Raw genomic sequence first — 27770 nt, 5'->3', positions numbered from 1 at the left:
TTACATTTTGGATGTCTGGATATATTCTATATTTATAAATATGAACATCTGATCATCTATAAAGAGATGACCTTATGCTTATCTATAAAGAGATTACCCCCTACGCATCTATAAAGATGAATTTCTGTCCATTTATAAAGATGAACTCTTCAGCTCATCTATAAAGATGAGCTCTTCTGTTAATTTTTTGCTACATCTTCTGCTCAACTTGGATGTAAATTGGCAATTTACGGTTCCAAGTGCCCAAGAGACTTCTTCGCCAAAAATTTCTTGACATAGGTCCATGTTTGGGAATAACCAGCATAGAACTGTACCGTCCCGTTTCGAGTATTTTAAAGTTTTTAGATACATTTTGCTCAACTTGAATGTAATTTGGCATTTAGGGTTCACATTGGTCCAAAAACGTCTCCCCAAAAATCAAGACCACAACGTCTGATTTCAGGTCTTTTAAAATTTTTCACTACATTTCATAGACTATAATTTGGCATTTACGGTTCCTAACGACCAAAAACCTTCTCCATCAAAAATTGTGGAAATAGCCCCATATAACTGTTCCAGCCGATTTCAAATTTGTGAAGTTCTTATTTTTATACCCTCAGCCTTTAAGCTAAGGAGGGTATATACACTTTGATACGACGAAAATGTGCCTCATCGAAATAATGGTTTTAGACCATTATTTCTCAATAGGCCCACTCCTTTGGGTACCTCCCACACAAAATTTCGGAAAAGTTCAGTTTAGGGCCATCTCTCGAATCGCTTTGATTTTTGTTTTAGCAACTTGTATTCACTGCCCTCCATACGACGGTACAAGTTTCATCAGGGGCAAGTCCATACTTCCAGAGAAAATATCATGAAACTTGCAAAAAACCCCAATGTCACCGTGTGAGGTGGTTGGAGCGCAAGATCGCTCTCGAACTGATCTGCCGGTTCGGTCCAAAATATGTCCTTAGTAATATTTTGTCCAAACATAGTTTAAGTTTGAACGTAATTCATATCGGTCCACTCCTTCAGGTACCTCCCCCACAAAAGTTCAAACATGTTCGGAAAAATTGTTGGTATGGTAACTCTTGAAGGGAGTGGCCGAATTGGTCTATACTTTACATGTCCCAATATATCTACCAGATATAGCTCAGGTTGAAATATGGGCTATATTTGTCCACTCCATCCGTTACCTCCCACACAAAATTTCGGATAAGTTCACTTTAAGGCCTGATATCGAATCACTTTGTTCAAGCAACTTGCATTCGCTGCCTCAATTACGAGGGTAAAAGTTTTCTTCAGGGGCAAGTCCATACTTCTTGAGCAAACAGCCCGAAGTGTGTAAAAACCCCCTATGGCACCATATGTTGTGGCTGGAGATGCACTTCCATAACGGTCAATGTCGATCCATTCCTTTTAGTATCTCCTGCGCAAAACTTTTGATCTTTAATCCTAATCAACATTTTCGTCGGTTCAAACGCCCAACATTTTTAAAACCCCCTAAAAATTTGTTTCAATATACACAGGCTGAGGGTATATCTCTGTCGGCAAAGCCGACTGATACTTTTTTACTTGTTTTGTTTGTTCTAAATTGGCTGTAATTTGTCATTTAGGGTTCCCAGTGGTAAGAAAACTTTCCTACCACAGATTATGGGCATAGGTACTTTCGTAACTGAAAGAAAGCTACTTATTAAATTTTGGTTCGGAATATTTGATGGTGTGGATGGTATGTAAAAACATGTTCGGTGCGACCAAACATAGCGCTTTTTTACTTGTTTCGGATTTACTCTCTGTACTAACTCTCTTTTTTTGCCTCTGCTTGGAAATTTGGTCTAATTTCGGTTATTCGACCAATAGGTAAGAAGTCAGCGACTGCAGCGGCTTATTATGTCCCGGAAAATTCTCTCAGCTACCAGGGGATTTGAGGGACTGGCCAGCTCTCTGAAGTGGTGATTGCTAAATTCTCCGAAAACTTGCTAATCAGCTTTAGAAAATGACGCTAGTCAGAGGTTATGATGTCAGGTGGTCTGATGAAGAAAACGATAATAAGAAGGTGGTCTATGCTAAGCGAAAAGACTAGCTTCTGTGGTCATTTATCTGACCGAGTGCCACATTGGTGATATAGGAGCGATAGGAGCGTTTTTGCTCAACGTACAAAATGTGTAGACAACTTCTGGCTCTGGATCTGATGATCTGTTTAACAGAGCAGTTGAACAGATGCAGCATGGCGTGTGGCTCCAGGCAACATCCGGGAAATGTATTGATTATTGTGCTATAAATTCGGACGCATTATTGATTGGGGCGGTGGCGTTTAAATGATGCGATGGAACCGATGAGGTCCCCGAGCAAGTCATTCACACTTTTTTTAATATTTAAAAAATATTTTTCTTTATAGATCTCCAAGGGCAGGGTGGATTTTTAAAATATTTTTAGAAGCCTCCAAAGGCCGGTGGATTTTTAAATGCCTCTTGGATTTTTCAAAATATTATAGAAGCTTCCAAAGGCCTCGTGGATTTTTTCGAAAAAATTTTATAGGGCTCCAAAGGTTTTTTGGATGTTCAAAAATATGTTTTGAGGCCTCCAAAGGCCTTGTAGGTTTTTTTAACATTTTTAGGTATGGGGTTTTCGTATAAAAATTTTTAGAGGCCTCACATTTTTTTAAAACATTTTAGAAGCCTCCAAACGTGGATTTTTTTAAATATCTTTAGAGACTTCCAAGGGCCTGGTAGATTTTTTTTATGTTTTTAGAGGCCTCGTGGATTTTTTAAAATATTTTCATTTTAGAGGCCTCATGGATTTTTAAAAAGATTTTTTAGGGGCATCCAAAGGCCTTGTGGATTTTTAAAAAGATTTTGAAAGGTCTGCAAAGGCCTCGTAGATATCTAAAAACATTTTTAGACGCATCCAAAGGCCTCGTGGATTTTTTAAAATATTTTTAGAGGATCCAAAGACCTTGTGGATTTTTTAAAATATTTTTAGACGCATCCAAAGACCTCGTGGATTTTTTTAAAATATTTTTAGAGGCATCGAAAAACCTCGTGGATTTTTTTAAAATATTTTTAGAGACATCCAAAGACCTTGTGGATATTTAAAAATATTTTTAGAGGCATCCAAAGACCTTGTGGATATTTTAAAATAATTTTAGAAGCATCCAAAGGACCTCGTAGATTTGGCTTAAATCTAGTTTAGTAAAAACTCTCCGATTTTTTCGAAATTTTTTCCATAGGTAGATATTTTTACGCTGATTACGGGAATGTAAAATTTTCTTGGGGGACGGACCCGGTTACCCGGTTATTCGACCCGAAAGTCCGGGTACCCGGTACCCGATAGACCCGGTTCTACTGAACCGATTCTTATATATAATACCTTTACTGGGTCCAGAGATATTGACCTTAGAATGAGAGAAAAATTTAAAATTTAGAAGAAAATGTTGTTCCCATTCCCTAGATTTGAACCTGTCCATAGGAGAAAGTCTTAAATCCCCGGCCGAAGGCCGGCTACTTAGAGAAAATTTATACTTTAAAAGAAAATGTTGTTCCCATTCCCTAGATTTGAACCTGTCCATAGGAGAAAGTCTTAAATCCCCGGCCGAAGGCCGGCTACTTAGAGAAAATTTATAATTTAAAAGAAAATGTTGTTCCCATTCCCTAGATTTGAACCTGTCCATAGGAGAAAGTCTTAAATCCCCGGCCGAAGGCCGGCTACTTAGAAAAAAATTTACTTAAAAAAAGTGATGAATTTAGAAAAACTCTGGACCCAGTGAAGGTATTATAACAAATGGCACCATTTTGGAAAGGTTGAAGTATGAGCTATAAAATTACGTGGATTAATTGAGCACCCATAATGGGCCCTTTTTCGACTTTTTGAGGGTTTTATGGAAAAACCCGGGTCCAAAAAGAGGTATTTTGGTTATAACTTCTGAACCCCTGGAGATAACCCCATCATATGACCACTTGTTGGATAGGTAGTTTCATAAGCTTTCCAACGATACCCATTTTGTAAGAATCGGTTCAGTAGAACCGGGTCTATCGGGTACCGGGTACCCGGACTTTCGGGTCGAATAACCGGGTAACCGGGTCCGTCCCCCAAGAAAATTTTATATTCCCGTAATCAGCGTAAAAATACCTACCTCTGGAAAAAATTTCAAAAAAATCGGAGAGTTTTTACTAAACTAGATTTGTTCCGTAGATTTTTAAAGATATTTTTAGGGGCTCCAAAGATTTTTTAAAAAAATTTGGAAGCCTCAAAAGCCTCGTGGATTTTTTAAAATATTTTCAGAGGCCTCCAAAAACTTCTAGGATTTTTAAAAATATTTTCAGAGGCCTCCAAAAGCCTCCTGGATTTTTAAAAATATTTTTAGAGGCCTCCAAATGCCTCGTTATCAATTTGGGACCATTATTAATTATGGCGGTGGCGTTCAGCTGATGCCATGGAACCGATGAGGTCCCCGAGCATGTCCTTCACACATTATTAACTTACTGCCTGAGCTAATGTGTTGGTTTGAATGTAATTCAAGCCTGCAGTTGATATAAGGGTTCAAGTTTGTGCTTCTCACTCTGTAAATCATTCCTGACGTGCCTAAATGTGCAAAGCCTTTCCATAAGTTTGTGGTGGGTCTTTTGCATTATTTTCTTGTCGTTTATTATCGTCTTTGTGACTTCAGAAATGCATAAGTTTTTAATTCTATTTCTTTACATTTTTTTCCTTTCCAGGGAAGTTAAACGTACAGCCGGCGTATCAACAACAGATTTAGTCGGTCGTATGTTGTTATTAACTAAAAATCATTTCCATCAAGGTTCTGCCGAATATGCCATTGAAAAAGAAGGTATGTTTTTCTATTGCCTAAATGAGATAAGTATTTAGTAAGTAGATGTAAAGAGTATTTAGTTGTATTAAATGCTTGTGTAAATATGCTTTGTTAAGAAACATAATAACAACAAATATTTATTAAATTGCTGATTATATTATTATTTACAAGTATTGCTTTATAATTAAGTTTTATTTTTAATAATGAGTTGCTAATTTGATTTATAGGTTTTTGTTTTAAATTTTGGAAATTTCGATTATCTTCATTTTTTAAATTGTAAATGCATTTTCATCATCCTGGCTATGCCACAATAACACAAAAGAACTGGAGACGTTGAAAATGCATTTTATAATATAATTAAATTTGAAATCTATATTCTTTCTCTTTCCTTTCTTTAAAATTATCTCAATAAAATAAATATTAATTCCTATAATACAATTTTATTGCATGCTGCCCTTGAAAAATCAAATTCTTTATTTTTTGTGTGTGAAAAAGTCCTAAGTATTTGTTTACGACTATATTATGGATTAGGTTGTTATTAAGTTGTATTAACTCTTAAGAATTAGATAGTTTTGTTTGCTAACAAATGTATACATTTTATTGTTTCTTTTGTATTATAAAACTAAGCTATTGTTCTTCTTAAATCTTCCATTTAAATGTTTGTTAGTTTGTTCATACATAACTTATCTTTGCTATGGAAAAATAACAATTAACTATTTATGTTTTTCTTCTTTTTCTTTTTTTATTCTATGTCTTAATCCAACACTACTTCCACTTATCCACCCAACTACCTACCTACTACCTACCCAACACTCACACTGTCAACACTTCCTATCTACTTTTTTCCCACTTATTTTAACCTATAAACTACTAAAAATTCCTTAAAATTAAAAACCTTTCTTTCCCCTTTAAACATAACTCAATTTGCTTTGTCTAATGTCAAAACCTCAAAAAACAAATGTTTGTATATTTATTAAATTTATGCTATTAAACAAATATTTTCACCTAATAACTTGTAACAAACTGCACAATTGTATTTAATTTTAAACTAAACTAAAAAACAAACCAATGCCTAAAACTATGCTTTAAAATTCAAATGTAAATCATAATCACTCTACCGGTTGGTTGGTGTCTTGGTTGTATTTTGTAAATGTCTTCTGTTTATTATTCATGTTATTAAATATTGTATTATTTAAAACACAACAAATCAAAAACCAACAACAACATCACAAACTATAGATAAAGTTTTATTTGACAATGTCATAAATAAAACAATACCAAAATGTAAATTATTATTGTCAGGTTCATCGAATATGGGTCAAGATTCTTCTGCCAAATCCCCATGGACCGGTTGCAGTCAGTTCCTGCCTACCACACAAAAGATAATACAATTCAGTGATGGCAAAGCTCCCAAACCTGGTGATAAAATTGTAAGTATATCCCTGGGAATGTCACAACAACAAAATATTTATTTTTTTGTTTGTTTTTGTTTTCAAGGTTTATGTTGCCGGTGCCTTTGACTTGTTTCATGTTGGTCATTTGGACTTTTTGGAAAAGGCCAAGGAATTGGGTGATTATCTCATTGTTGGCCTGCATACAGATCCCGTTGTGAATTCCTACAAGGGTAGCAATTATCCCATCATGAATCTGCATGAACGTGTTTTGAGTGTTTTAGCCTGCAAAGTAAGTGCAAAGAACTATGGAAGTTCCATATAAATAACTTGAAGCCTAATTATAACAAACGGTTTGCTAGTTAAAAAAAAAAACATATTTTTAGAGGCCCCGCAATCCTTGTGGAATTTTAAACATATTTTAGACTACTCCGAAGTCTCGGTGGATTTTTTAATATTTTAGAGACATCCAAAAGCCTCGGTTTTAAAAATAATTTTAGAGGCCTTCGAAGGTCCTTTGGATTTTTAAAAATATTTTCTGAAGCCTTCAAGGGCCTCGTGGATTTTTTTTAAATAGTTCTAGATGCCTCCAAAGACCTTGTAGATTTTTTAAAATATTTTTAGAGGCCTCCAAAGTCCTTGTGGATTTTTAAAAATATTTTTAAACTCCTATTGGATTTTTAAAAATATTCTTAAAGGTCTCGTGGATTTTTAAAAAATACTTTTTAAGGACTCGTGGATTTGTATAAATATTTTTCAAGGCCTCGTAGATTTTCATAAATATTTTTAAAGGCCTCGTGGATTTTTAAATATTTTTAAAAGCCTCGTGGATTTTTTAAAATATTTTTATTTTTATTTCCACGAGGCCTGGATTTTTTAAAATATATTTTGAGTCCTCGTAGATTTTTTAAAATATTTTTAAAGTCCTCGTAATTTTTTTAAAATATTTTGAGAGGCCTCGTGGATTTTTTAAAATGTTTTTAGATGTCTCGTGGATTTTATAAAATATTTTTATAAGCCTCGAGAATTTATTTAAATATTTTTAAAGCCCTCGTGGATTTTTTATTATTTTAGAGGTATCCAAAGGGCTCGAGGATTTTCTAAAATATTTTTAGAGGCCTTCAAAGATCCGTAGGTTTTTTTTAATATTTTTGGAGGCCTCGTGGATTTTTTAAAATATTTTTAGACGCCTCCAAAGTCCTCGCGGATTTTTTAAAATATTTTTAGAGTCCTCGTGGATTTCTAAAAATACTTTGAGAGGCCTCGTGGATTTTTTAAAATATTTTTAGAGGCCTCCAAAGTCCTTGTGGATTGTAAAAAAAAATATTTTCAGTGCCATCCGAAGCCTTGTGGTTTTTGAAAAATATTTTTAGAGGCTTTAAAAATATTTTTAGAGGTCTCCAAAGGTCTTGTTGATTTTTTTAAAATATTTTTAGACGCCTCCAAAGGGCTCGAGGATTTTCTAAAATATTTTTAGAGGCCTTCAAAGACCTCGTAGGTTTTTTTAAAATATTTTTGGAGGCCTCGTAGATTTTTAAGAATATTTTAGAGGCCTCCAAAGTCCTCGTGGATTTTTAAAAATAGTATGAGAGGCCACGTGGATTTTTTAAAATATTTTTAGGGGCCACGTGGATTTTTTAAAATATGTTTAGAGGCCACGTGGATTTTTTAAAATATTTTTAGAGGCCACGTGGATTTTTTAAAATATTTTTAGAGGCCACGTGGAGTTTTTAAAATATTTTTAGAGGCCACGTGGATTTTTTAAAATATTTTTAGAGGCCACGTGGATTTTTTAAAATATTTTTAGAGGCCACGTGGATTTTTTAAAATATTTTTAGAGGCCACGTGGATTTTTTAAAATATTTTTAGAGGCCACGTGGATTTTTTAAAATATTTTTAGAGGCCACGTGGATTTTTTAAAAGATTTTTAGAGGCCACGTGGATTTTTTAAAATATTTTTAGAGGCCACGTGGATTTTTTAAAATATTTTTAGAGGCCACGTGGATTTTTTAAAATATTTTTAGAGGCCACGTGGATTTTTTAAAATATTTTTAGAGGCCACGTGGATTTTTTAAAATATTTTTAGAGGCCACGTGGATTTTTTAAAATATTTTTAGAGGCCACGTGGATTTTTTAAAATATTTTTAGAGGCCACGTGGATTTTTTAAAATATTTTTAGAGGCCACGTGGATTTTTTAAAATATTTTTAGAGGCCACGTGGATTTTTTAAAATATTTTTAGAGGCCACGTGGATTTTTTAAAATATTTTTAGAGGCCACGTGGATTTTTTAAAATATTTTTAGATGCCACGTGGATTTTTTAAAATATTTTTAGAGGCCACGTGGATTTTTTAAAATATTTTTAGAGGCCACGTGGATTTTTTAAAATATTTTTAGAGGCCACGTGGATTTTTTAAAATATTTTTAGAGGCCACGTGGATATTTTAAAATATTTTTAGAGGCCACGTGGATTTTTTAAAATATTTTTAGAGGCCACGTGGATTTTTTAAAATATTTTTAGAGGCCACGTGGATTTTTTAAAATATTTTTAGAGGCCACGTGGATTTTTTAAAATATTTTTAGAGGCCACGTGGATTTTTTAAAATATTTTTAGAGGCCACGTGGATTTTTTAAAATATTTTTAGAGGCCACGTGGATTTTTTAAAATATTTTTAGAGGCCACGTGGATTTTTTAAAATATTTTTAGAGGCCACGTGGATTTTTTAAAATATTTTTAGAGGTCACGTGGATTTTTTAAAATATTTTTAGAGGCCACGTGGATTTTTTAAAATATTTTTAGAGGCCACGTGGATTTTTTAAAATATTTTTAGAGGCCACGTGGATTTTTTAAAATATTTTTAGAGGCCACGTGGATTTTTTAAAATATTTTTAGAGGCCACGTGGATTTTTTAAAATATTTTTAGAGGCCACGTGGATTTTTTAAAATATTTTTAGAGGCCACGTGGATTTTTTAAAATATTTTTAGAGGCCACGTGGATTTTTTAAAATATTTTTAGAGGCCACGTGGATTTTTTAAAATATTTTTAGGGGCCACGTGGATTTTTTAAAATATTTTTAGAGGCCACGTGGATTTTTTAAAATATTTTTAGAGGCCACGTGGATTTTTTAAAATATTTTTAGAGGCCACGTGGATTTTTTAAAATATTTTTAGAGGCCACGTGGATTTTTTTAAAATATTTTTAGTGGCCTCGTGGATTTTTTAAAATATTTTTAGAGGCCACGTGGATTTTTTAAAATATTTTTAGAGGCCACGTGGATTTTTTAAAATATTTTTAGAGGCCACGTGGATTTTTTAAAATATTTTTAGAGGCCACGTGAATTTTTTAAAATATTTTTAGAGGCCACGTGGATTTTTTAAAATATTTTTAGAGGCCACGTGGATTTTTTAAAATATTTTTAGAGGCCACGTGAATTTTTTAAAATATTTTTAGAGGCCACGTGGATTTTTTAAAATATTTTTAGAGGCCACGTGGATTTTTTAAAATATTTTTAGAGGCCACGTGGATTTTTTAAAATATTTTTAGAGGCCTCCATAGTCCTTGTGAATTGTAAAAAAAATATTTTCTGTGCCATCTCGTTAATTTTTTTAAAAGGACTCTTGGATTTTTTAAAATATTTTTAGAGGCCTTCAAAGACCTCGTAGGTTTTATTTTTAAATATTTTTGGAGGCCTCGTGGATTTTTAAGAATATTTTAGAGGCCTTCAAAGTCCTCGTGGATTTTTAAAAATATTTTTAAGAGGCCTCGTGGATTTTTAAAATTTTTTAAGAGGCCTCGTAGATTTTTTTGAAATACTTTTAAGAGGCCTCCAAAGTCCTTGTGGATTGTAAAAAAATATTTTCAGTGCCATCCGAAGCCTTGTGGTTTTTAAAAAAAAATTTTAAAGGTTTTAAAAATATTTTTAGAGGTCTCCAAAGGTGCTGTTGATTTTTTTTTAATATTTTTAGACGCCTCCAAAGGGCTCGAGGATTTTCTAAAATATTTTTAGAGGCCTTCAAAGACCTCGTAGGTTTTTTTTTTTAAAAATTTTGGAGGCCTCGTGGATTTTTAAGAATATTTTAGAGGCCTCCAAAGTGCTCGTGGATTTTTTAAAATATTTTTGAAGTTCTCGTAGATTTTTAAAAATACTTTGAGAGGCCTCGTGGATTTTATAAAATATTTTTAGAGGCCTCGTGGATTTTTTAAAATATTTTTAGAGGCCTCGTAGATTTTTTAAAACATTTTTCGAGGCCTCGTGGATTTTTTAAAATATTTTTAGAGGCCTCGTCGATTTTTTTAAAATATTTTTAGAGGCCTCGTGATTTTTTTTAAAATATTTTTAGAAGCCTCATGAATTTTTTTAAAATATTTTTAGAGGGCTTGTGCATTTTTTGGAGGCGCAGCTGCCGTTGTTTTTATTTTATTTATTATTATTCATTAATTATAATAATATAATTCTGCCGGATCATGAATGCAAACTACCAGTGGGTTTTGTTTTCTGTCGTTGAAACTTAGAGGAGCGAGTGAGACAATTCACTGGGAGTTGATATTCATGATCGGGCTGAACAGCAAAAATTAAAATGCATACTTATAATGTTATTTTTCCTTTTATTTCCAGTATGTCAATGAAGTCGTTATTGGCGCACCCTACTGTGTAACCGAAGATCTTTTGGATCATTTCAAAGTTGACGTGGTGTGTCATGGTCAGACACCCATTGCCTTGGAGGATGGTAAAATCGATCCTTATGCCATACCAAAGACACGAGGCATTTTCTGCCTTATCGATTCCTCAAACACCATGACCACGGAACGCATTGTGGAACGTATCATTTCACATCGTCTGGAATATGAGAGACGTAACAAGGCCAAAGAGAAGAAAGAAGTTGAAGCCTTTGAGGCGCTGCAACGTGCCAAGCTGACACAAAAGGCTGGCTAATAAAATAGCGGCGGTTATTATTTAGTAAATCAGGAGGATAGCAAGACCAACAATACTACAAAAAATCTCTTAAATTCTTAAAAAATTACAACTAGTAATAATTTGTTGCTCTATTACTATTACTACACACTTTCCAGAAATTACGAATAACTCTTGAAATCGAAATGCTACGCCTGCCAACTGCGATATCCAAAGAAAACAACATGTCTAGATTTATGCTAGACACCTTGCAACATGCATGGCTCCATTTTCCAAGAAAAACACCAACATTTTTTGAGAAGAGAATTTCATGGAATATTATAATTATTATTAAGTTTTATTTTTAATTTTATTATTATTTTTTGTTTCTAAAAATTTAAAACAATTATTTCGGGTATATTTTTTGTTATTATTACATATTTTGTTTAGTTTTGCCATTGTATAATTTTATTAACAACAACTAAAAAATATTTTTTATATTTTATTTATAATATTGCATGCGATATATTTTTATGTGATGAAATATTGCTTGCGATATTTTTTATTTATTTTTTGTCAAAATTAAAACATTTATAAGTTTTCTTTTCTTTTAAAATTTTATTTTGTTAATCAAACTCTTTATTTATAAAGAGTGGATGTGGCAAAAAAGTCAACAAACAGAAATTAGACACATTTTTGTGTCTTCCATATATACATATATGATGATCATGATGATAATATACCTTATACAAAAACAAATATATATTTTTAGTTAGAGATTTTATATATGTATAAGGCTCTTGTATAAGATAATTTGTTCTAACTAAATTATATGTAGCATGTTTGTTATATACTGTTCCAAAACAAATCGTAAAAACAAAACCTTTAGAAACTAAACTAAATTTCATGTATGTATCACAAATATATTTATTTATTGAAGGAGTAATGTAAATAATCTCCGTTTAGCTTTTTTCCTTCTCTGTTTAAATGTATACATGTGAAAACGCATTGAAGGATAATTTTCTGAAAATTCAGTTTTGTCAACCATGAATATTGTGTTCATGTCAGGAAGCGTTTTTTTTTGTATATCTCCTTTTGCCTTTGCCTGCTTTAAACAAACAAAAAAAATATTGTATGCAAAATTTTGTCCAACAACTGTTAGTTCTACTACTTAATCTGTAAAAGTTATATCTTTTTAGTTGAATATTTAATTTAATACAAACAAAATAAACAATTATTTTATTACCTTTATTTAGTGTTACAACATATCTTGCTTTGCTTTTGAATAGAGAATTAAGCAAGCAGAAGAAATAGATTTGTAATTGTTTTACATTAGAATGATTATATTTTATTATTTAATTTATTATATGTGTTAATAAAGAAAACAATTATCATAAATATTAACTAAATTTGTTTAATTTATATTAGTCATTGCCCTATATAAGCTCACTTTCTCTCAGAAAGGATCAAGAGAAACACCATTTCTCTCAGAAAGGATCAAGACAAGCACCCTTTCTCTCAGAAACGATCAAGAGAAGCATCCTTTCTTCCAGAAAGGGTCAAGAGAAGCATCCTTTCTTCAGAAAGGGTCAAGAGAAGCATCCTTTCTTCAGAAAGGGTCAAGAGAAGCACCCTTTCTATCAGAAAGGTTTAATAGAAGCACCCTTTATTTCGGAAAGGGTCAATAGGAGCATCCTTTCTTCCCGAAAGGTCAATAGAAACACCCTTTCTCTTAGAAAGGGTCAAAAGAACCACCCTTTCTCTCAGAAAGGGTCAATAGAAACACACTTTCTTTCATGAAGGTTCAATAGAAACGCCCTTTATTTCAGGAAAGCTTAATAAAAACACCCTTTCTTTCTGGAATGGTCAATATAAGCACTCTTTCTTTCAGAAAGTGCCAATAGGAGCGCCCTTTCTTTCAGAAAGGCTCAATAGAAACACCCTTCTTTTAGGAAAGCTTAATAAAAACACCCTTTCTTTCTGGAATGGACAATATAAGCACTCTTTCTTTCAGAAAGTGTCAATAGAAGCACCCTTTCTTCCAGAAAGGGTCAGAAGAAGCACCCTTTCTCAATAAAAGCACCATTGCATTCCGAAAGGGTAAATAGAAGCACCCTTTCTTTCTGAAAGTGTCAATAGAAGCATCCTTTCTTTCAGAATGGGTGTATAGAAGCATCCTTTCTTTCAGAATGGGTGTATAGAAGCATCCTTTCTTTCAGAATGGGTGTATAGAAGCATCCTTTCTTTCAGAATGGGTGTATAGAAGCATCCTTGGGCCTAATTACGACATTCGATTCGATCGAGTATTTGCTCGTGATTGAACAAATCAAACTATGAAAACCTATTCGCCCCACCAACTGTACATTTACTAAGGTATGTGCATTAGAAATTTGTTACAACAAAGTCAAAAAGTTTTACAAAAATAAATAATTTCGTACAGTTTTCAAGCACATCTTCATTCCGAAAGTACTATTCAACGATTTCAACAAATATGTACATTTTTTCGTTAATAATTTTGTTTTTTAGTTTTTGCTTTAAAATAAACAAATTTTTTACCATCTACCTTCTTAGTGTTCTTTGGAGAGCAAAAAGGTGTTCATAGCTCGATTTTTTCATTCACGAGCAAATTCTCGATCGAATCGAATGTCGTAATTAGGCCCCTTTCTTTCAGAATGGGTGTATAGGAGCACCCTTTCTTTTAGAATGGGTGTATAGAAGCACCCTTTCTTTCAGAATGGGTGTATAGAAGCACCCTTTCTTTCAGAATGGGTGTATAGAAGCACCCTTTCTTTCAGAATGGGTGTATAGAAGCACCCTTTCTTTCACCCTTTCTTTCAGAAATGGTGTATAGAAGCACTCTTTCTTTCAAAAAGGGCCTATAGAAGTACCCTTTCTCTCAAAAAGGGTGTATATAGGTACCCTAACCATCAAAAAGGGTCAGTAAAAGCACCATTTTTTCACCATGGGAGCGGGAATATACACCGGGATACCTGCTTCGAGTTGTTTTTGTCCGTGCCTGGATATAGACGATGTGTTCCGTTTGGCAGATCCGCATCCAGCACATGTTAACAATGCTGGGATATAATGGATGTTTGAAATGGATACACTTCCGGAATACGAGACATTCCCGCAATCTCCACAACAACAGCAACCGCAGCATCTACCACCACAGGTTGTTGTCCAGCGCCACGAAAATGTGTCATTCCTATAATTCAATTGCAAAGATCTCCGCTGCAAAGTCAAGTGAAATCGTAAACTTTATGAGTCGGAGGAACATCGTGGTCTACGCGATGCAGGGAACAAAGCTGACCATCACCTGTAGATTGCAATGTTGCGATGGTTGCGACGTTTTGCCTAAGGATCGTACAAGATGCGGCGGAGAAGGACTTGCCTTCCTTATACAACAGTATGTCACGTACAGACCCATCTCGCTTGAGTATGACTCTAGTGACCCATGGAATGTATGGGGATAGCAGTGAAATGTGTGAGGTGCAGGTGCTTAATATCTACATACCGCAGATGAATAGCTGCGCCATGCGTTTTACGCCCGACATTAGTTAGCGTTTGAAGGGTAATAACCATCAGGTGCTAGGGGACTCATCATAAGCTTTGGCATTCCGTACAGCGCTGGTCAAACAAATAAATAGATCCACATTTTGCACGGTGAATGAAGAAGCTTCTACGAGGATAAGACGAGATTGCCATAGCTGGCCAGACATTACCATTGTGGCACCTGGTCTGTTAAATGACGTGTGCTGGCAACCCGACAATCTTCCGATCATCGTCTCCGTAAACAGAACACAAGGATTCGCAAATGAGCTTCGTCGTTCGAACCCTGAAGACCTAAGAGTTAGAGAATTTACTCTTGAATTCAAGAGGATTATATTCGAACATAAGCGGAAAATGTGGCCAGACCACCTGAAGCAATGCAACATTGGCACAGGATTAAGTAAATTTTGGGCAACGCTTAAATCACTCTCTAGAACGACTCTTCTATTCTACGTCATTACTGTGACAGATCAGAAGAGGAATGCGTGTTAGTTTAACCGGCGGTTTAAAGAGTGGATAGGGAGAAGGGGTGTGTACTACGCCGTATAAGAGTCCTCCCAGACGAGGAGGTACCACTACAATTTACGAAATGCGGGGTTGTGTATTTAACAAGTGTCCTTAACCTACCGTTAGCCACCCATATTGTACCAGAACTAGGAACAAGGTCCTCAATTCGATGGCAGGTACCACTTGGGATGCTGACAAAGAAACCTTGTTGACCTCTTACAAAGCAATAGGCCGGTATGTGGTAAGCTATGCGGCGTTAGAGTGCTAGGCAAATGTTAGCGCTACGCAGTGGATGAATATTCTGACCTGCCAGAATGCAGGCCTAAGGACTGCAACAGTGGACCATTTTCATGAGGAGACGAATGTTTTACAGAGCATAAACGCAACATAATGTTGTCGATCCAGTGCCTACTTGGGTGTTATCACAGTGAGCATCCCTGTTACGTCTTAATGGAGAGGCTTCCCCCACCCAGGCACGTTAGGAGAGATCTTCATGACCTATAGAGATAGGTTCAAAGGTTTAAACGGAAACCTCTAGAACAATGAACTTATCAGACAGGCTTGTATAGCAATCACACTAACGCAGTCGCTCAGGCAGTACTGAGATACAGTGTGAATGCCGTACTTGGGGACCACCCCCACCCATCGTCGCAGAAGAACGACAGTTGTCAAAGCAAACAAGTGTGGTTTTAGGCCCAGTGGGCCCGATGCCACAATACCCAACACATGCCCGGCATGTGGATTGGGATCACACTACAAGCTTGAACAATAGCTGCCCCTTGAACAATAGCTGCGTCCAACGGATAATTTCTACACTTTTAAGACTGTGCTGACTGTACAGTTACACTGTAATGGTCTTAGGAATAAAATTGCGGAGATCAGCACCAACTAAATTAGATACCTAGCTTTCATTGTGATTTTAGTTACAGCTTTTCAATCCTCTTGCCTAATCCCAATGATAAGTACCTTGAACGTCTCCGTTCAAACAGAAGGCAATTAAGTCTACATTACGCCATGAACAGTATGGGGTTCAGATATCTACCCGCTATCCAACATCATTTGCGACTACAACCCCCCTCATAAAACCAGGTTTTCACAACTAGCCCAAGAGCATAAAGGACTAAGTATTGCAGAACAGATAGACGATTCTGAATTAGCTGCAATCAATGAATGCTTCCCCACGAGAATAGTGGCCAATTGCACTAGGTCCCCAGACTTTACCATCGTCGGTTCGTCGCTTATAAGCAACACATTCTGCGAGAACCTGCAAGAATCTACGAATTTTTGCTACGATAAAAAATTATCCTTACGATATCGAAAAAGTGGTAAAAATTAGTAGATTCTTGCAGTTATATAACAACAGTGATCACTGTGGAGAAGCCTGACGACTTCGTTGAGTCGGATATGCGTACATTTGTTAACTGTAACATAGCTAACTGGAATGGCTACACAATGCCATCAGAACACTATTCTCCGCGCAGCTGAGCCACATATCCCTGCAAGAAAAATTCCTAAACGTCTATTATGTTATCCCACGGCAGCTGCAGCCGAATTGCATTCCTGACGGCAGAGATATCAATGCTCTCATAAACCAACACCTTCGTGATAAGTGGGCCAATCATCTTAACAACTGTGAAACTGGTTCGCATAAGCAGTGGTCGAAAATCAAAAAACCTATTTGGCACCAGCTTGAACCACTAAAATATAGATATCACCCAACATAGTGATTCCAAACGATGCGACGACATTTGCCCATTCAATTGAGATGGGTTGGTTTAAGGACGCGCAGCTGCCTTGTCTGGCAACTTATCCACTCGGAGACCTTGTGATCATGCTGAGGTTGTGATGAAGGCTGCAGTTGTTTATCCTCCTGCGCGGAGAAGCAGATAAATTGAATTAGATGTGTTTGACAAGAGGCACCTACACAGTAGATGTTCGACCGTCTCGTTTCCTCTGGCTCTTCACATAGTTTACAGTAATCTGCACTACTGTTATCCCATCTTGAAGTTAGGGATCTAACCATGCTATGACCGGTAATAAGTCCCACAGTGGTTTTTATATCTAACTTATTTAGTGAAAAAAATGGAGTTGGTTCTGTATTGAGAGTAGTTAGGCCAGATTGTCTTGGATATCCTGCAACCAGGTTCCATTTGCCATATTTGCCCTGCTTTCTCAAGAAAGAAACCACGAAGTTTGCGAATGTAGTAGCACTTTGGTGGAGTGATAGATGACTCTACTGGTAAGTCAGTCAACTGAGAGCCACCTCGTGCTAGTTCATCTCCCTCTTCGTTCCCCGCTATATCACTGTGTCCTGGAACGCAGCAAAGAGCAACGATATCACGTACATCAAGTAGAGCGCTTTTGCAGTCGAGGATCGCTTTTGAATTTATGGTCCACGACTTGAGGGCTGCTTGACTATCGACAAATATAGTCTCGGATCCTTCAAGGCTGCTCTCAAGTTCTTTGACCAACTCCACTGCTTTCCTGATTGCAAAAATCTCCGCCTGAAAGACGCTGCAATTGTCATTGAGTTTGAAGGATTTTTTAATTGGTGGATTCTCGCAGTAGACCCCTGCTCCTGTGCCATCCTCCATCTTGGAGCAGACTGTATAGATAGCCAGACCGTCAAGAGGAGGTTTGCCACTAGCCCAGGCATCCCTGCTAGGAATTGTCACATTTATTGGATTAAAGTTGAGTGAAGTGGGTATGTAATCACAGATGTGATTAAGTCCACTGTACTCAAGTAGTTCATTAAAAGGAAATAGGACCTTTACATGTCCAAATTGTGAGCACTGCCACACCCCCGCCTCTCTGAGCCTAAATGCTGCCCTCGCCGACTGGAAATGAGTCAGGAAATCCAAAGGTTGGAGATCAAGGATCACATTCAAGGCGGCTTGAGGTGTGTTTCTGATAGCGCCAGAAATGAGCAGAGATGCGGCTCTTTGCACACTTGATAGTTTGGACAGAAGTGCACTATTCCCGAGAGCATGATACAAGACAAGCCCAAAGTAGGTTAGTATGGGTAGAACCACTGTTTCATACAACCAGTGCATGACCTTTGGTCTGAGGCTCCAACTTTTGCCAGTGAAGTTCTTGCAGGAATAGAGTGCCACAAGACCCCTCTTTGTCCTCTCCTCAGTGTTCCTTTTCCAGCTTAGACGTTAGTCTAGGATCGCACCGTGGTATTTGCCTTCCGAAGATGACTTAGAAAACTCCAACTTGAGAGATCTCAGTCGCAGACGTTGATTCCGTTATCTCTAAGGTAAAAACATGTTGAAAAAACAGAATTGTATACGAGGATTTATGCCGGATTTAAAACAAAGCGACTCAATACGAGGATTTATTTTTGTATGGGAAATCTGGTAGATTATGGCCGGTTTTAGCAAATAAAACCTGATAATGCACTAAATCCGGCTAATGAACTCATACCTAAATCGCCTTTAATTCTTCTTTTGATTTCACAACTGATGTTGTTTATTGTGTTTACGGCGGTGCCGAGGTAGACGAAGTCTTTTACTACTTTACCACTTTAGCGGATTTCCTTCCGACTTTTGCAAAGATATCAGTTACTTCCTTTACCGATCGACCCATGATGTCAATGTCATCAGCATAAGCAAGTAACATATGGCTGTTTGTATATATTGTGCCACTTCTTTTGACCTTCGCATCTCGTATAACCTTTTCCAGCAGAATGTTGAATAAGTCACACGAGAAGCCGTCTCCTTGTCTGAAACCTCTTTTGGTAATAAACTCTTCGGAGAGATTCTTTCCTATTTTAACTGAGGACCTAGTATCATTTAATGTCGTTCTACAAAGCCGAATGAGATTTGCAGGGATATCAAATTCAGACATGGCTTGGTATACCTTTGAACGTAGGGGGCTGTCGAAGGTTGCTCTATATCGACAAAAAAAAAGTGGTAGGTGTCGATCTGCATCTCTTGGGTCTTCTCCAGGATTTCCCGCAGGGTAAATATCTGGTCAATGGTGGATTTGCCAGGTCTAAAGTCGCATTGGTATGGCCCAATTATTTGGTTGACCTTAGGCTTTAGCCGTTCGCACCGTATCCCTGACAGTATCTTGTAGGCAATAGGGAGAAGACTTATGGCCTTATAGTTAGAGTATACAGTCGTATCTCCTTTCTTGTGGACAGGGCACATGATGTTCAGGTTCCATTCGTCGAGTACTCGTTTTTCCTGCCAGATGAGCTAACTAGCTGTTGAATATACCTTATCAGCGTGTCGCATCCGGTTTTGAACACATCCGCTGGTCATCTATTGGCTCCTGCTGCCTTATTATTCTTCAGCCGGTTTATTGCTGTCTTTACATCATCTTGGCTGGGGGGTATACATTCAATACCATCTTCTGGGATTGGATCTGTGGTATCTTCGCCGTCTTCGCTACTATCGGATACCAACAGTTTGGAGAAATGCTCTTTCCATATACTGAGCACATTATCTGTATCAGTTACCAAATTACCTTGCTGGTCTCCACAGGAGGATGTTCATGTACCAAAGCCATCAGTTTGATGTTTCACTCTTTGCTCACACTCCCGCCTTTCCATTTCTCTCTTTTCCTCTGATTTTATCTCGATACTTCTCTCGTGCGCTACCCCAGTGGGAAAAATGGGGAATGTATTACCTTTGTAATCGAGAAAGGAATGCAAATGACCAAAAAATTGCACGTTGATGACCCACTATATTCACACATCCAATGGTAATGGAATCAGTACACAGACAATTCGTAGATTACACATTAATTTCTTCTGGACTCAAGAAAAGAATGCATTATTTTCCTAGGAACATACGGAGTTCCGTGTTAACAATAATGTATTCTGGAATCAATAAACCATAGTGTTTCTGCATTACCTTCTCGTTTACCATTTCTTCCATTTTCCCACTGGGACGCGTTGCTACTGATTGTAGATTAGCCCTAAATGCCGCATTTTTCTCTTCGGTAGCAACATGGCATTCCTGATAATACTATGGATTCCTTAGTGGAGGTCTCTGGTATCCAAGTATGGATTTTGCGACTGTTTCAGGAGTGGGCAGTATTCTGTAATTGTGCTGATATGTTATCGGGACGAGGAGTGCTTTGATTAAGCAGTTGGGCCAGTTGAGTGGAATATGCTGTGGCTATCTGTTGGGATTACAGCTTATCGATGTCCAACTTCCGTGTTGTGTCTGTTCGTACTTTGTTTGCTACGTTTAATCTGGTACGTACCTTTGCTGCAACAAGATAGTGGTCCGAATCTATGTTTGCTCCACGGAACGATCGTACATCCCACACGCTCGATGTATGTCTTCCATCTCTCACAAGATGAATTATTTGATTACTTGTTCTTTGATCTGGAGACAGCCAGGTGCCCTTATGAATATCGATATGCTTAAAATTGGTACTGCTAACTTCCATGTTTTTTTGCAGCAGCAAAGTCTATCAGCCTCATACCATTGTCAGATGTTTCACTGTGGAGACTGAATTTTCCGACTGTTGGGCCAAAGATATTCTTCTTTCCAATTTTTGCATTAAAATCGTTTAGAATAATTTTAATGTCATGGGCAGGGCAACGGTCATAAGTTTCTTCTAAGCGCTTGTAAAATATATCTTTGGTCTGTTCGTCCTTGTTTTCAGTGGGAGGATGAGCGCAAACAGAGCTGATGTTGAAGAATTTTGCTTTTAATCAAATTGTAGCATGGTGGAATAATAAGGTGTAACGCCAAAAACAGCTGATCTTCATTCCAGTTGTCAAAATGCGTTATTGTGAATAAAATCACATACAAAATGTAAACAAACAATTCACAGTAATGCATTATTGTGAGCAAATTTGACGTTTGACATGATTTGATGTAACACCTTCTTATTCCACCATGGACCAACTACAAATCCGCAACCAAAATCATTCTTTGTGTCATGGCAACCATAATACAGCGCGTCATTTTTAGGTTTTGTTGTGACGCTTTTCCCAAGTTTTTATACCCTACACCCACAGTTTATACAGTTGGCCATTCAGAGTTCTGTTAACAACATTTGACAACAAACATAATAGATTGTTCATTATTAGCCCTGTTCCTTTACGTTCAAGAATCTTCAAGTTTTACAACTTTTTACTCGAAAAGCGTTCCTTTACTTCAGACACAATACAATTCATATGGGAGCAGTTTTCAACTTTTACTACTTTTGCCGGTTTTACCATTTTCAGAAGTAAAGGAACAGACCAATTGTGATTTGATTTCCTTTGTATTTTATGTATTTGACAGCAAACTAAATAGTCAGGGCTAACTAGTTTGGGCTGAATGGCCAACTGTATAAACTGTGCCTACACCACTATGTGGGGAGGGTATTATAAGTTGGTTTTGGCCAAAAAGTTTGTAACGCATCGAAATAACGGTCTTAGACCCATACTTGTATATACCAAAATTAATGTCTCGACGAGCTGAGTCGATCTGGCTATGTGTGTCCGTCCGTCAGTCCGTCCGTCCGTTCGTCCGTCTGTCCGTCTGTCCATCTAAACATTGTAATCACGCTACAGGTCGCAATTTTCATCGGATCGTCACGAAATTTTGGGGGTTAATGGGAGTCCCAAAGGGAAAGAAGCCTATTGATTTTGATGATGGTCGGATAATATTCAGGGGTCGGAAGGGGCAAACACTTATTTGGAGTAAGGTCAACGTTTTATTTCAAAGCCAATATCTCTGTTTCTTTAAGAGGTATATCAAAAGCAAAACCTGGCAAGGAAAGTAGAAAATATCACCTTTCCAGCGATGTAAAATAGGTTGTCGTAGGTGGTCAAATAGCAGAGATATGGCAATAGTCGATAATGCATCCCATTTCCGATAATTTTGTAATCACGCCACAGGTTGCAATTTTGATCGGATCGTCACGAAATTTTAGGGGTTAATGGAGGTCCCACAGAGGAAGAAGCCTACTGATTTTAATGATGGTCGGATAATATTTAGGGGTCGGAATGGGCAAATACTCATTTGGAGACAAATTCAAAGTTTTATTCTTTGTGAATATATTGGCTTTTAGTAGGGGTATTCCAACGCCAAAACCTGTCAATGGAAGAAGAAAATATTACCTTTACATTGGCGTAAAGCAGGTTGGCGAAGGTGGTCAAACAAGGGAGATACCACAATAGTAGGAACTGCATCCAATTCTACCATTTTTTGCAATCAAGCTACAGGTCGTAATTTTAATCGGATGGTCACGAAAGTTTGGTTGCTTATGGGGGTCCCAGAGAGAAAGAGGCATATTATTTTTGGTGGTAGTCGGATTATATTCCCTAAAAGAAATTTTTACCAGTGAAAAGTTTATGCACAGGGGTAGTGGTGTAGGGTATCACATGGTCGGCCCCGTCCCGACTATTGCCTTTGCTCACTTGTTTTTATTTGTTTCTGTTTTCTTTCATTCTTCTATCTTCATTGTGCTTTGAGGTTTGGTGTTATACCGGAGTTTGTTATGATGTGCAATTATTCCTTTTTTTGTGTTGAGTGCTTGTGGCTTTTTGCTTGTCTTTGTTGTCAGCCAATGCAGCAAACCATGTATTGTGTTCATCAATGATTGCAATATTATACGCGACATTTATATCCAAGTTTTGTGAAAAGTGTATATGAGAAGTATATACATTAAATCTAAAATTTTTTGCTGGTTTTCTGGGTTGACAATACTTTTTGTAAACAAAATTAGATTATGATAGTTCCTACAATCGGTATTGTTAACGATTTTTCAATATTGCGGAAATTCGAAAGTTGTTTTTGTTTTCTATGTTTGGAACAAAAGATGTTACTTTTGGATTTGGATTACAATGTTTGAACAAAACAAATACATTTTTGGAACCAAAACAGATATTTTTGTTCCAACAAAAGCGAAAAATATTTTTTCTCTGCGTGTACCATTCACTTCGGTAAGACCAACGTATTTTAATGACCGAAACTTAAGAAAGAGAATGCAATCATAAAACCATAGGAATATCTTAAAATATTTCAAATAATGTTTTTTGGCTTCATATTTATTTATATATGCATATTGAAATCGGTTCAGATTTGGATGTAATATATATGTTTTTTTTTAATTGACAGACAGGATTCACGAGTTATAAAAGTTATGGGAAAAAATGATGAGACATCATATTTTTTATAACACCGCGGTGTCAGAAAATTGCTACATTTCCATGACTCCAAAAATTACACGCAGTGTTATTAGGGTTCCCACGAGGGCCTGTTATTATAAAAGTTCTTGCGCCAAGACATGGGTTATTAGTAGACAATTTCTGACTTCCAATATTTTTTAAGTGGACACATTCTGGTGACAAAACGTGAATCTGTTAATAGAAAAATTGTGACTTCCAATCGTGTTTCTTTAACAGACACTTCTGGGGCTCAAAAAGGTTATTTTCATAGAGAACAATCATGGATATTTTGTTATTTCCAATTGTAGTTATTTGCATAAAGTCATTTTGGTGGCCAATCCTGGAAATCATACAGGGCAATCATGAATATTTCCCTCGGAATTTTCCGCACGGAGAATAATTTAAAAAAAAAACGATATTCCCTTAAAATCTATATTTTAAAACGTTGAAAACCCTACTAGAATCACTTAATTATGGAATATTTTCCCCGAATCTATAAAAATATTCCCTTTTTGGACATAAATATGGAAATTAAAAATTGTAAAATTGGGGAAAGGGAAAAAATGAAATGTTGGTGGTCAATCGGGGATTTTATCACAAAGAATTTTTAAGGCCAATAGTAATTTTGTTGACAGAGAATTAATGCTGACTAAAAAACTAATTATGGTGTCCAATTGTTGATCTTCTCTCTTGTTTCCTATCGTGCATCTTGTCAAAAATGTTCAGGAGCAAGCAAAATTCTGGCAACCAGTCTTGATGTGTTTTAAAATATATACGAGCCTACAGTGTAATCCGCAAATTTTTTACCTCAATAATCCGGGAGCTTATTCATCTTCTTTTACATTGAGCTTTTTTTGTAATTTATATTATTATTTCTAGCTATGATAATAAATTAATTCTTTATGAGCAAAAATAAATACTAGTTTTAGAAGTTGTGCGCAAAGAGTGGTCTTGGGAAATGTAAAATAATGCGAATTGTGGAATATGAGTTGGTCGTAAAAAGCCAAAAGCAAAACAACTTTTACAGTTTTACGGCATCCACACCGAGTTACCCCAAAAACCATTTAAAAATGTACATTCGCCAATTTACGTTTTTAGCAGTCGAAATGACTGTCTTAAGAAGTGGTTCCAATTTTATTTGGTACATAAATAATTCTTAAAAGAATGATAGAAAATATGAAAATAAAAGAACTCTTAAGTCCTTGGCCACACAAAAGGATTTCCTTGAAATAATTTCATGAAACCAAGGGTTCCAAGGTCGAGTTCCATACTAGAGTAATATGATGAAATTGCTGTAGTAGGGAACTCGATTTAAGACCAGCTAAAATTTTCAATGAAACCATTGCTTAGTCGCAGGTCACACTATAGTGGTTTCATTGAAAATTTTAGCTGGTCTTAAAGAATTCTTTTAGTAAAAACCCACGAACACAAATTTGCCCAATGTAATTTTTTTTGACATTTTGAGGCACAATAATCTGTTTCAGCCCTTTTTTCGTTTGTCTTCCCAAATTCCTATGCGTAAGAGACAATACGCATCTTTTGTTTTTGTTCAAAAGATAGGCCAAATGACATTTTAGCAGAGAAAATACGGCTTACTCTTAAACGGCTATACCTGAGAAACTTATTCGAAATAAAACAAGTAAGAAAGTATCAGTCGGCTTTGCCGACAGAGATATACCCTCAGCCTGTGTATATTGAAACAATTCTTTCCCAAAATACGTATGTATTTAGGAGGTTTTAAAACGTTTGGGCGTTTGAACCGACAAAAATGTTGATTAGGATTAAAGATCAAAAGTTTTGCGGAGGATATACTAAAAGGAATGGATCGACATTGACCGTTATGGAAGTGGATCTCCAGCCACAACATATGGTGCCATAGGGGGTTTTTACACTATTCGGGCTGTTTGCTCAAGAAGTATGGACTTGCCCTTAAAAAAACTTTTACCATCGTAATTGAGGCAGCGAATGCAAGTTGCTTCAACAAAAATCAAAGTGAATCGAGAGCAGGTCTTAAAGTGAACTTATCCGAAATTTTGTGTGGGAGGTACCGGATGGAGTTGACAAATATAATCCATATTTGAACCTGATCTATATCTGGTAGATATATTAGGATGTGTAAAGTGTAGACCAATTCGGCCACTCCATTCAAGAGTTACCGTACGAAAAAATTTTCCGAACATTTTTGAACTTTTGTGGGGGAGGTACCTGAAAGAGTGGACCGATATGGCTTATCTTCAAACTTAAACTATATATTGGACCGAATCGTCAGATCCGTTCAAGAGTTATCTTGCGCTCCAACCACCTCACACCGTGTCATAGTGGTTTTTTGCAAGTTTCGTCCTATTTTCTCAGGAAGTACGGACTTGCCCTTGATGAAATTTGTACCGTCGTATAGAGGGCAGTGAATACAAGTTGTTAAAACAAAAAGCAAAGCGATTCGAGAGATGGACCTAAACTGAACTTCTCCGAAATTTTGTGTGGCAGGTACCCGACGGAGTGGACCTATTGAGACCATATTGGAACCTCATATTACTCCGGTAGAAAGTTTACGCTATACAAAGTATGGACCACATCGGTCACTCCCTTCAAGAGTAATCGTGCGCACAAACTTTCCGAACATTTTCGAACTTTTGTGTGGGAGGTACCGGAAGGAGTGTACCGATGTAGCTCATCTTCGAACATAAACTAAGTTTGGGCAAAATATTACGAAAGCCAAAATTTGAACAGAATCGGATCATCCGTTCGAGAGTTATCGTGCGCTCCAATCATTACACACGGTGTCAAAGGGATTTTTTGCAACTTTCAGCTTATTTTCTCAGGAAGTATGGACTTGCCCCTGATGAAACGTGTACCGTGGTATGCGGGGCAGATTCGCGAGCAGGCCCTAAACTGAACATATCCGAAATTTTGTGTGAGAGGTACCCGAAGGAGTGGAACGATTGAGTCCATATTGGAACCTTATCTAAGTCTGGTAGACATTTCACGATTTGCAAAGTATGGACCAAATCGGTTACTCCCTTCAAGAGTTATCGTACGCACAAATTTTCCGAACATTTTCGAACTTTTGTGGGGGAGGTACCGGAAGGAGTGGACCGATGTAGCTCATCTTCGAACTTAAACTAAGTTTGGGCAAAATATTACGAAAGCCAAAATTTGAACCGAATCGGTTCATCCGTTCGAGAGTTATCGTGCGCTCCAGCCAGCAGGACAGACAGACAGACAGACGGACGAACATGGCTAGATCGACTCCAAATTGTCTGAAACACATTTCGTCCAAACATACTTGGAGTCTAAAACTATTATTTCGATGAGGCACATTTTCGTCGTATCAAAGTGTATATACCCTCCTTAACCTAAAGGCTGAGGGTATAAATATCGCGAATAAATTAAATTTATTTTTGCTTCAAAGGTAGAAAGTGTATTTGTTTCGCATATTTCGGAGAACTTTTGTAAAGCTTTATGAAATGGTCTGCTGGGTACAAACAAAAAACACAAACAGCTGTTTCATAAATGCAGATACTATCGTCTGTCAGGGTGAAAAATTAATTCAAATTAGGAAATTTTTAATGCAAATTAACTCTGCCGTCTGTCTAGGGTATTATTAAAAATCTCAAAAACCAAAAAAAAAAGAATTGTTTTTCCAAATTTTGTTTATAAGCCAAAGCATTGATTGTTATATGCCACAAACGTAATGTTCTGATGACAGTAGTGCAGAAAATTACTTAAAATGTCTAATTATTCATTATTTTTGGACAATTTATATATTCCCCGAATACCTTACAGTTTTCTTGACAAAGTTAAAACAGTTAAAAATTTCACACTGAAATGAAAAAAATGTGCAGAATATGCTAATATTCTATGGAAACTAAAATCATTTCGGGGCTACGTCGGTGCCTCCCACACAAAATTGGGATAAAGTGAAGTTTAAGAGCTCCTCTCGGATCGTTTTGATCGTTTTTAGTAAGTTTTCCTTACAACTCCCTTTATGACGGTATAATTTTGTTCTTGGGCAAGTCCATACTTCCTGAGATATTGGCTTAAAAGCTCCAAGAATCCCTGACGGCACCAACCATAATGGCAAATCCACAAGATAATTCTCGCAGTGAGTTTCTGATTGGTACAGACTTTACACATCGTATTAGGTTAGAATATGGATTGTATCGGTCCACTCCTTCGAGTACCTCCCACACAAAATTGGGATAAAGTGAAGTTTAAGAGCTCCTCTCGGATCGTTTTAAATTTTTTCAGTAAGTTTTCCTTACGACTCCCTTTACGACGGTATAATTTTGTTCTTGCGCAAGTCCATACTTCCTGAGATATTGGCTTAAAAGCTCCAAGAATCCCTGATGGCACCAACCATAATGGCAAATCCACAAGATAATTCTCGCAGGGAGTTTCTGATTGGTGCAGACTTTACGCATCGTATTATTTCATCCAGTCATGTATCAGTTTGGAATATGGATTGTATCGGTCGGTCCACTCCTTCGGGTACCTCCCCCACAAAAATTCGGATAAAGTGA

At 36.5% G+C, this 27770-nt stretch overlaps 2 protein-coding genes across 3 annotated transcripts in view; both read left to right on the top strand.

Moving 5' to 3' along the window:
- Pect (phosphoethanolamine cytidylyltransferase) overlaps positions 1-12473 on the top strand; it is a 32109-nt gene extending 19636 nt beyond the window's left edge. The window contains exons 4-7 of one of the 2 annotated variants that reach the window (XM_073967872.1): positions 4692-4804; positions 6089-6216; positions 6284-6469; positions 10794-12473. In XM_073967872.1, coding sequence (XP_073823973.1) covers positions 4692-4804; positions 6089-6216; positions 6284-6469; positions 10794-11111 — 745 coding nt within the window. In that variant the 3' untranslated portion in view covers positions 11112-12473. Of the gene's footprint in view, positions 1-4691; positions 4805-6025; positions 6217-6283; positions 6470-10793 lie in introns of both variants that reach the window. The other variant, XM_073967870.1, reaches the window with a different exon arrangement.
- LOC141394054 (uncharacterized) overlaps positions 1862-27770 on the top strand; it is a 208677-nt gene continuing 182768 nt past the window's right edge. Inside the window, exon 1 of the mRNA XM_073967869.1 lies at positions 1862-1869. Within this exon, the coding sequence (XP_073823970.1) occupies positions 1867-1869 (3 nt within the window). The 5' untranslated portion in view covers positions 1862-1866. The remainder of the gene's footprint in view (positions 1870-27770) is intronic.

This window comes from Musca autumnalis, unplaced genomic scaffold (assembly GCF_047663935.1).
Source record: "Musca autumnalis isolate F117 unplaced genomic scaffold, ASM4766393v1 scaffold_2, whole genome shotgun sequence".
Taxonomy (NCBI): domain Eukaryota; kingdom Metazoa; phylum Arthropoda; class Insecta; order Diptera; family Muscidae; genus Musca; species Musca autumnalis.
The sequence above is the reverse complement of the archived record's forward strand: the minus strand, read 5'-3'. Positions and strand labels throughout refer to the sequence as shown.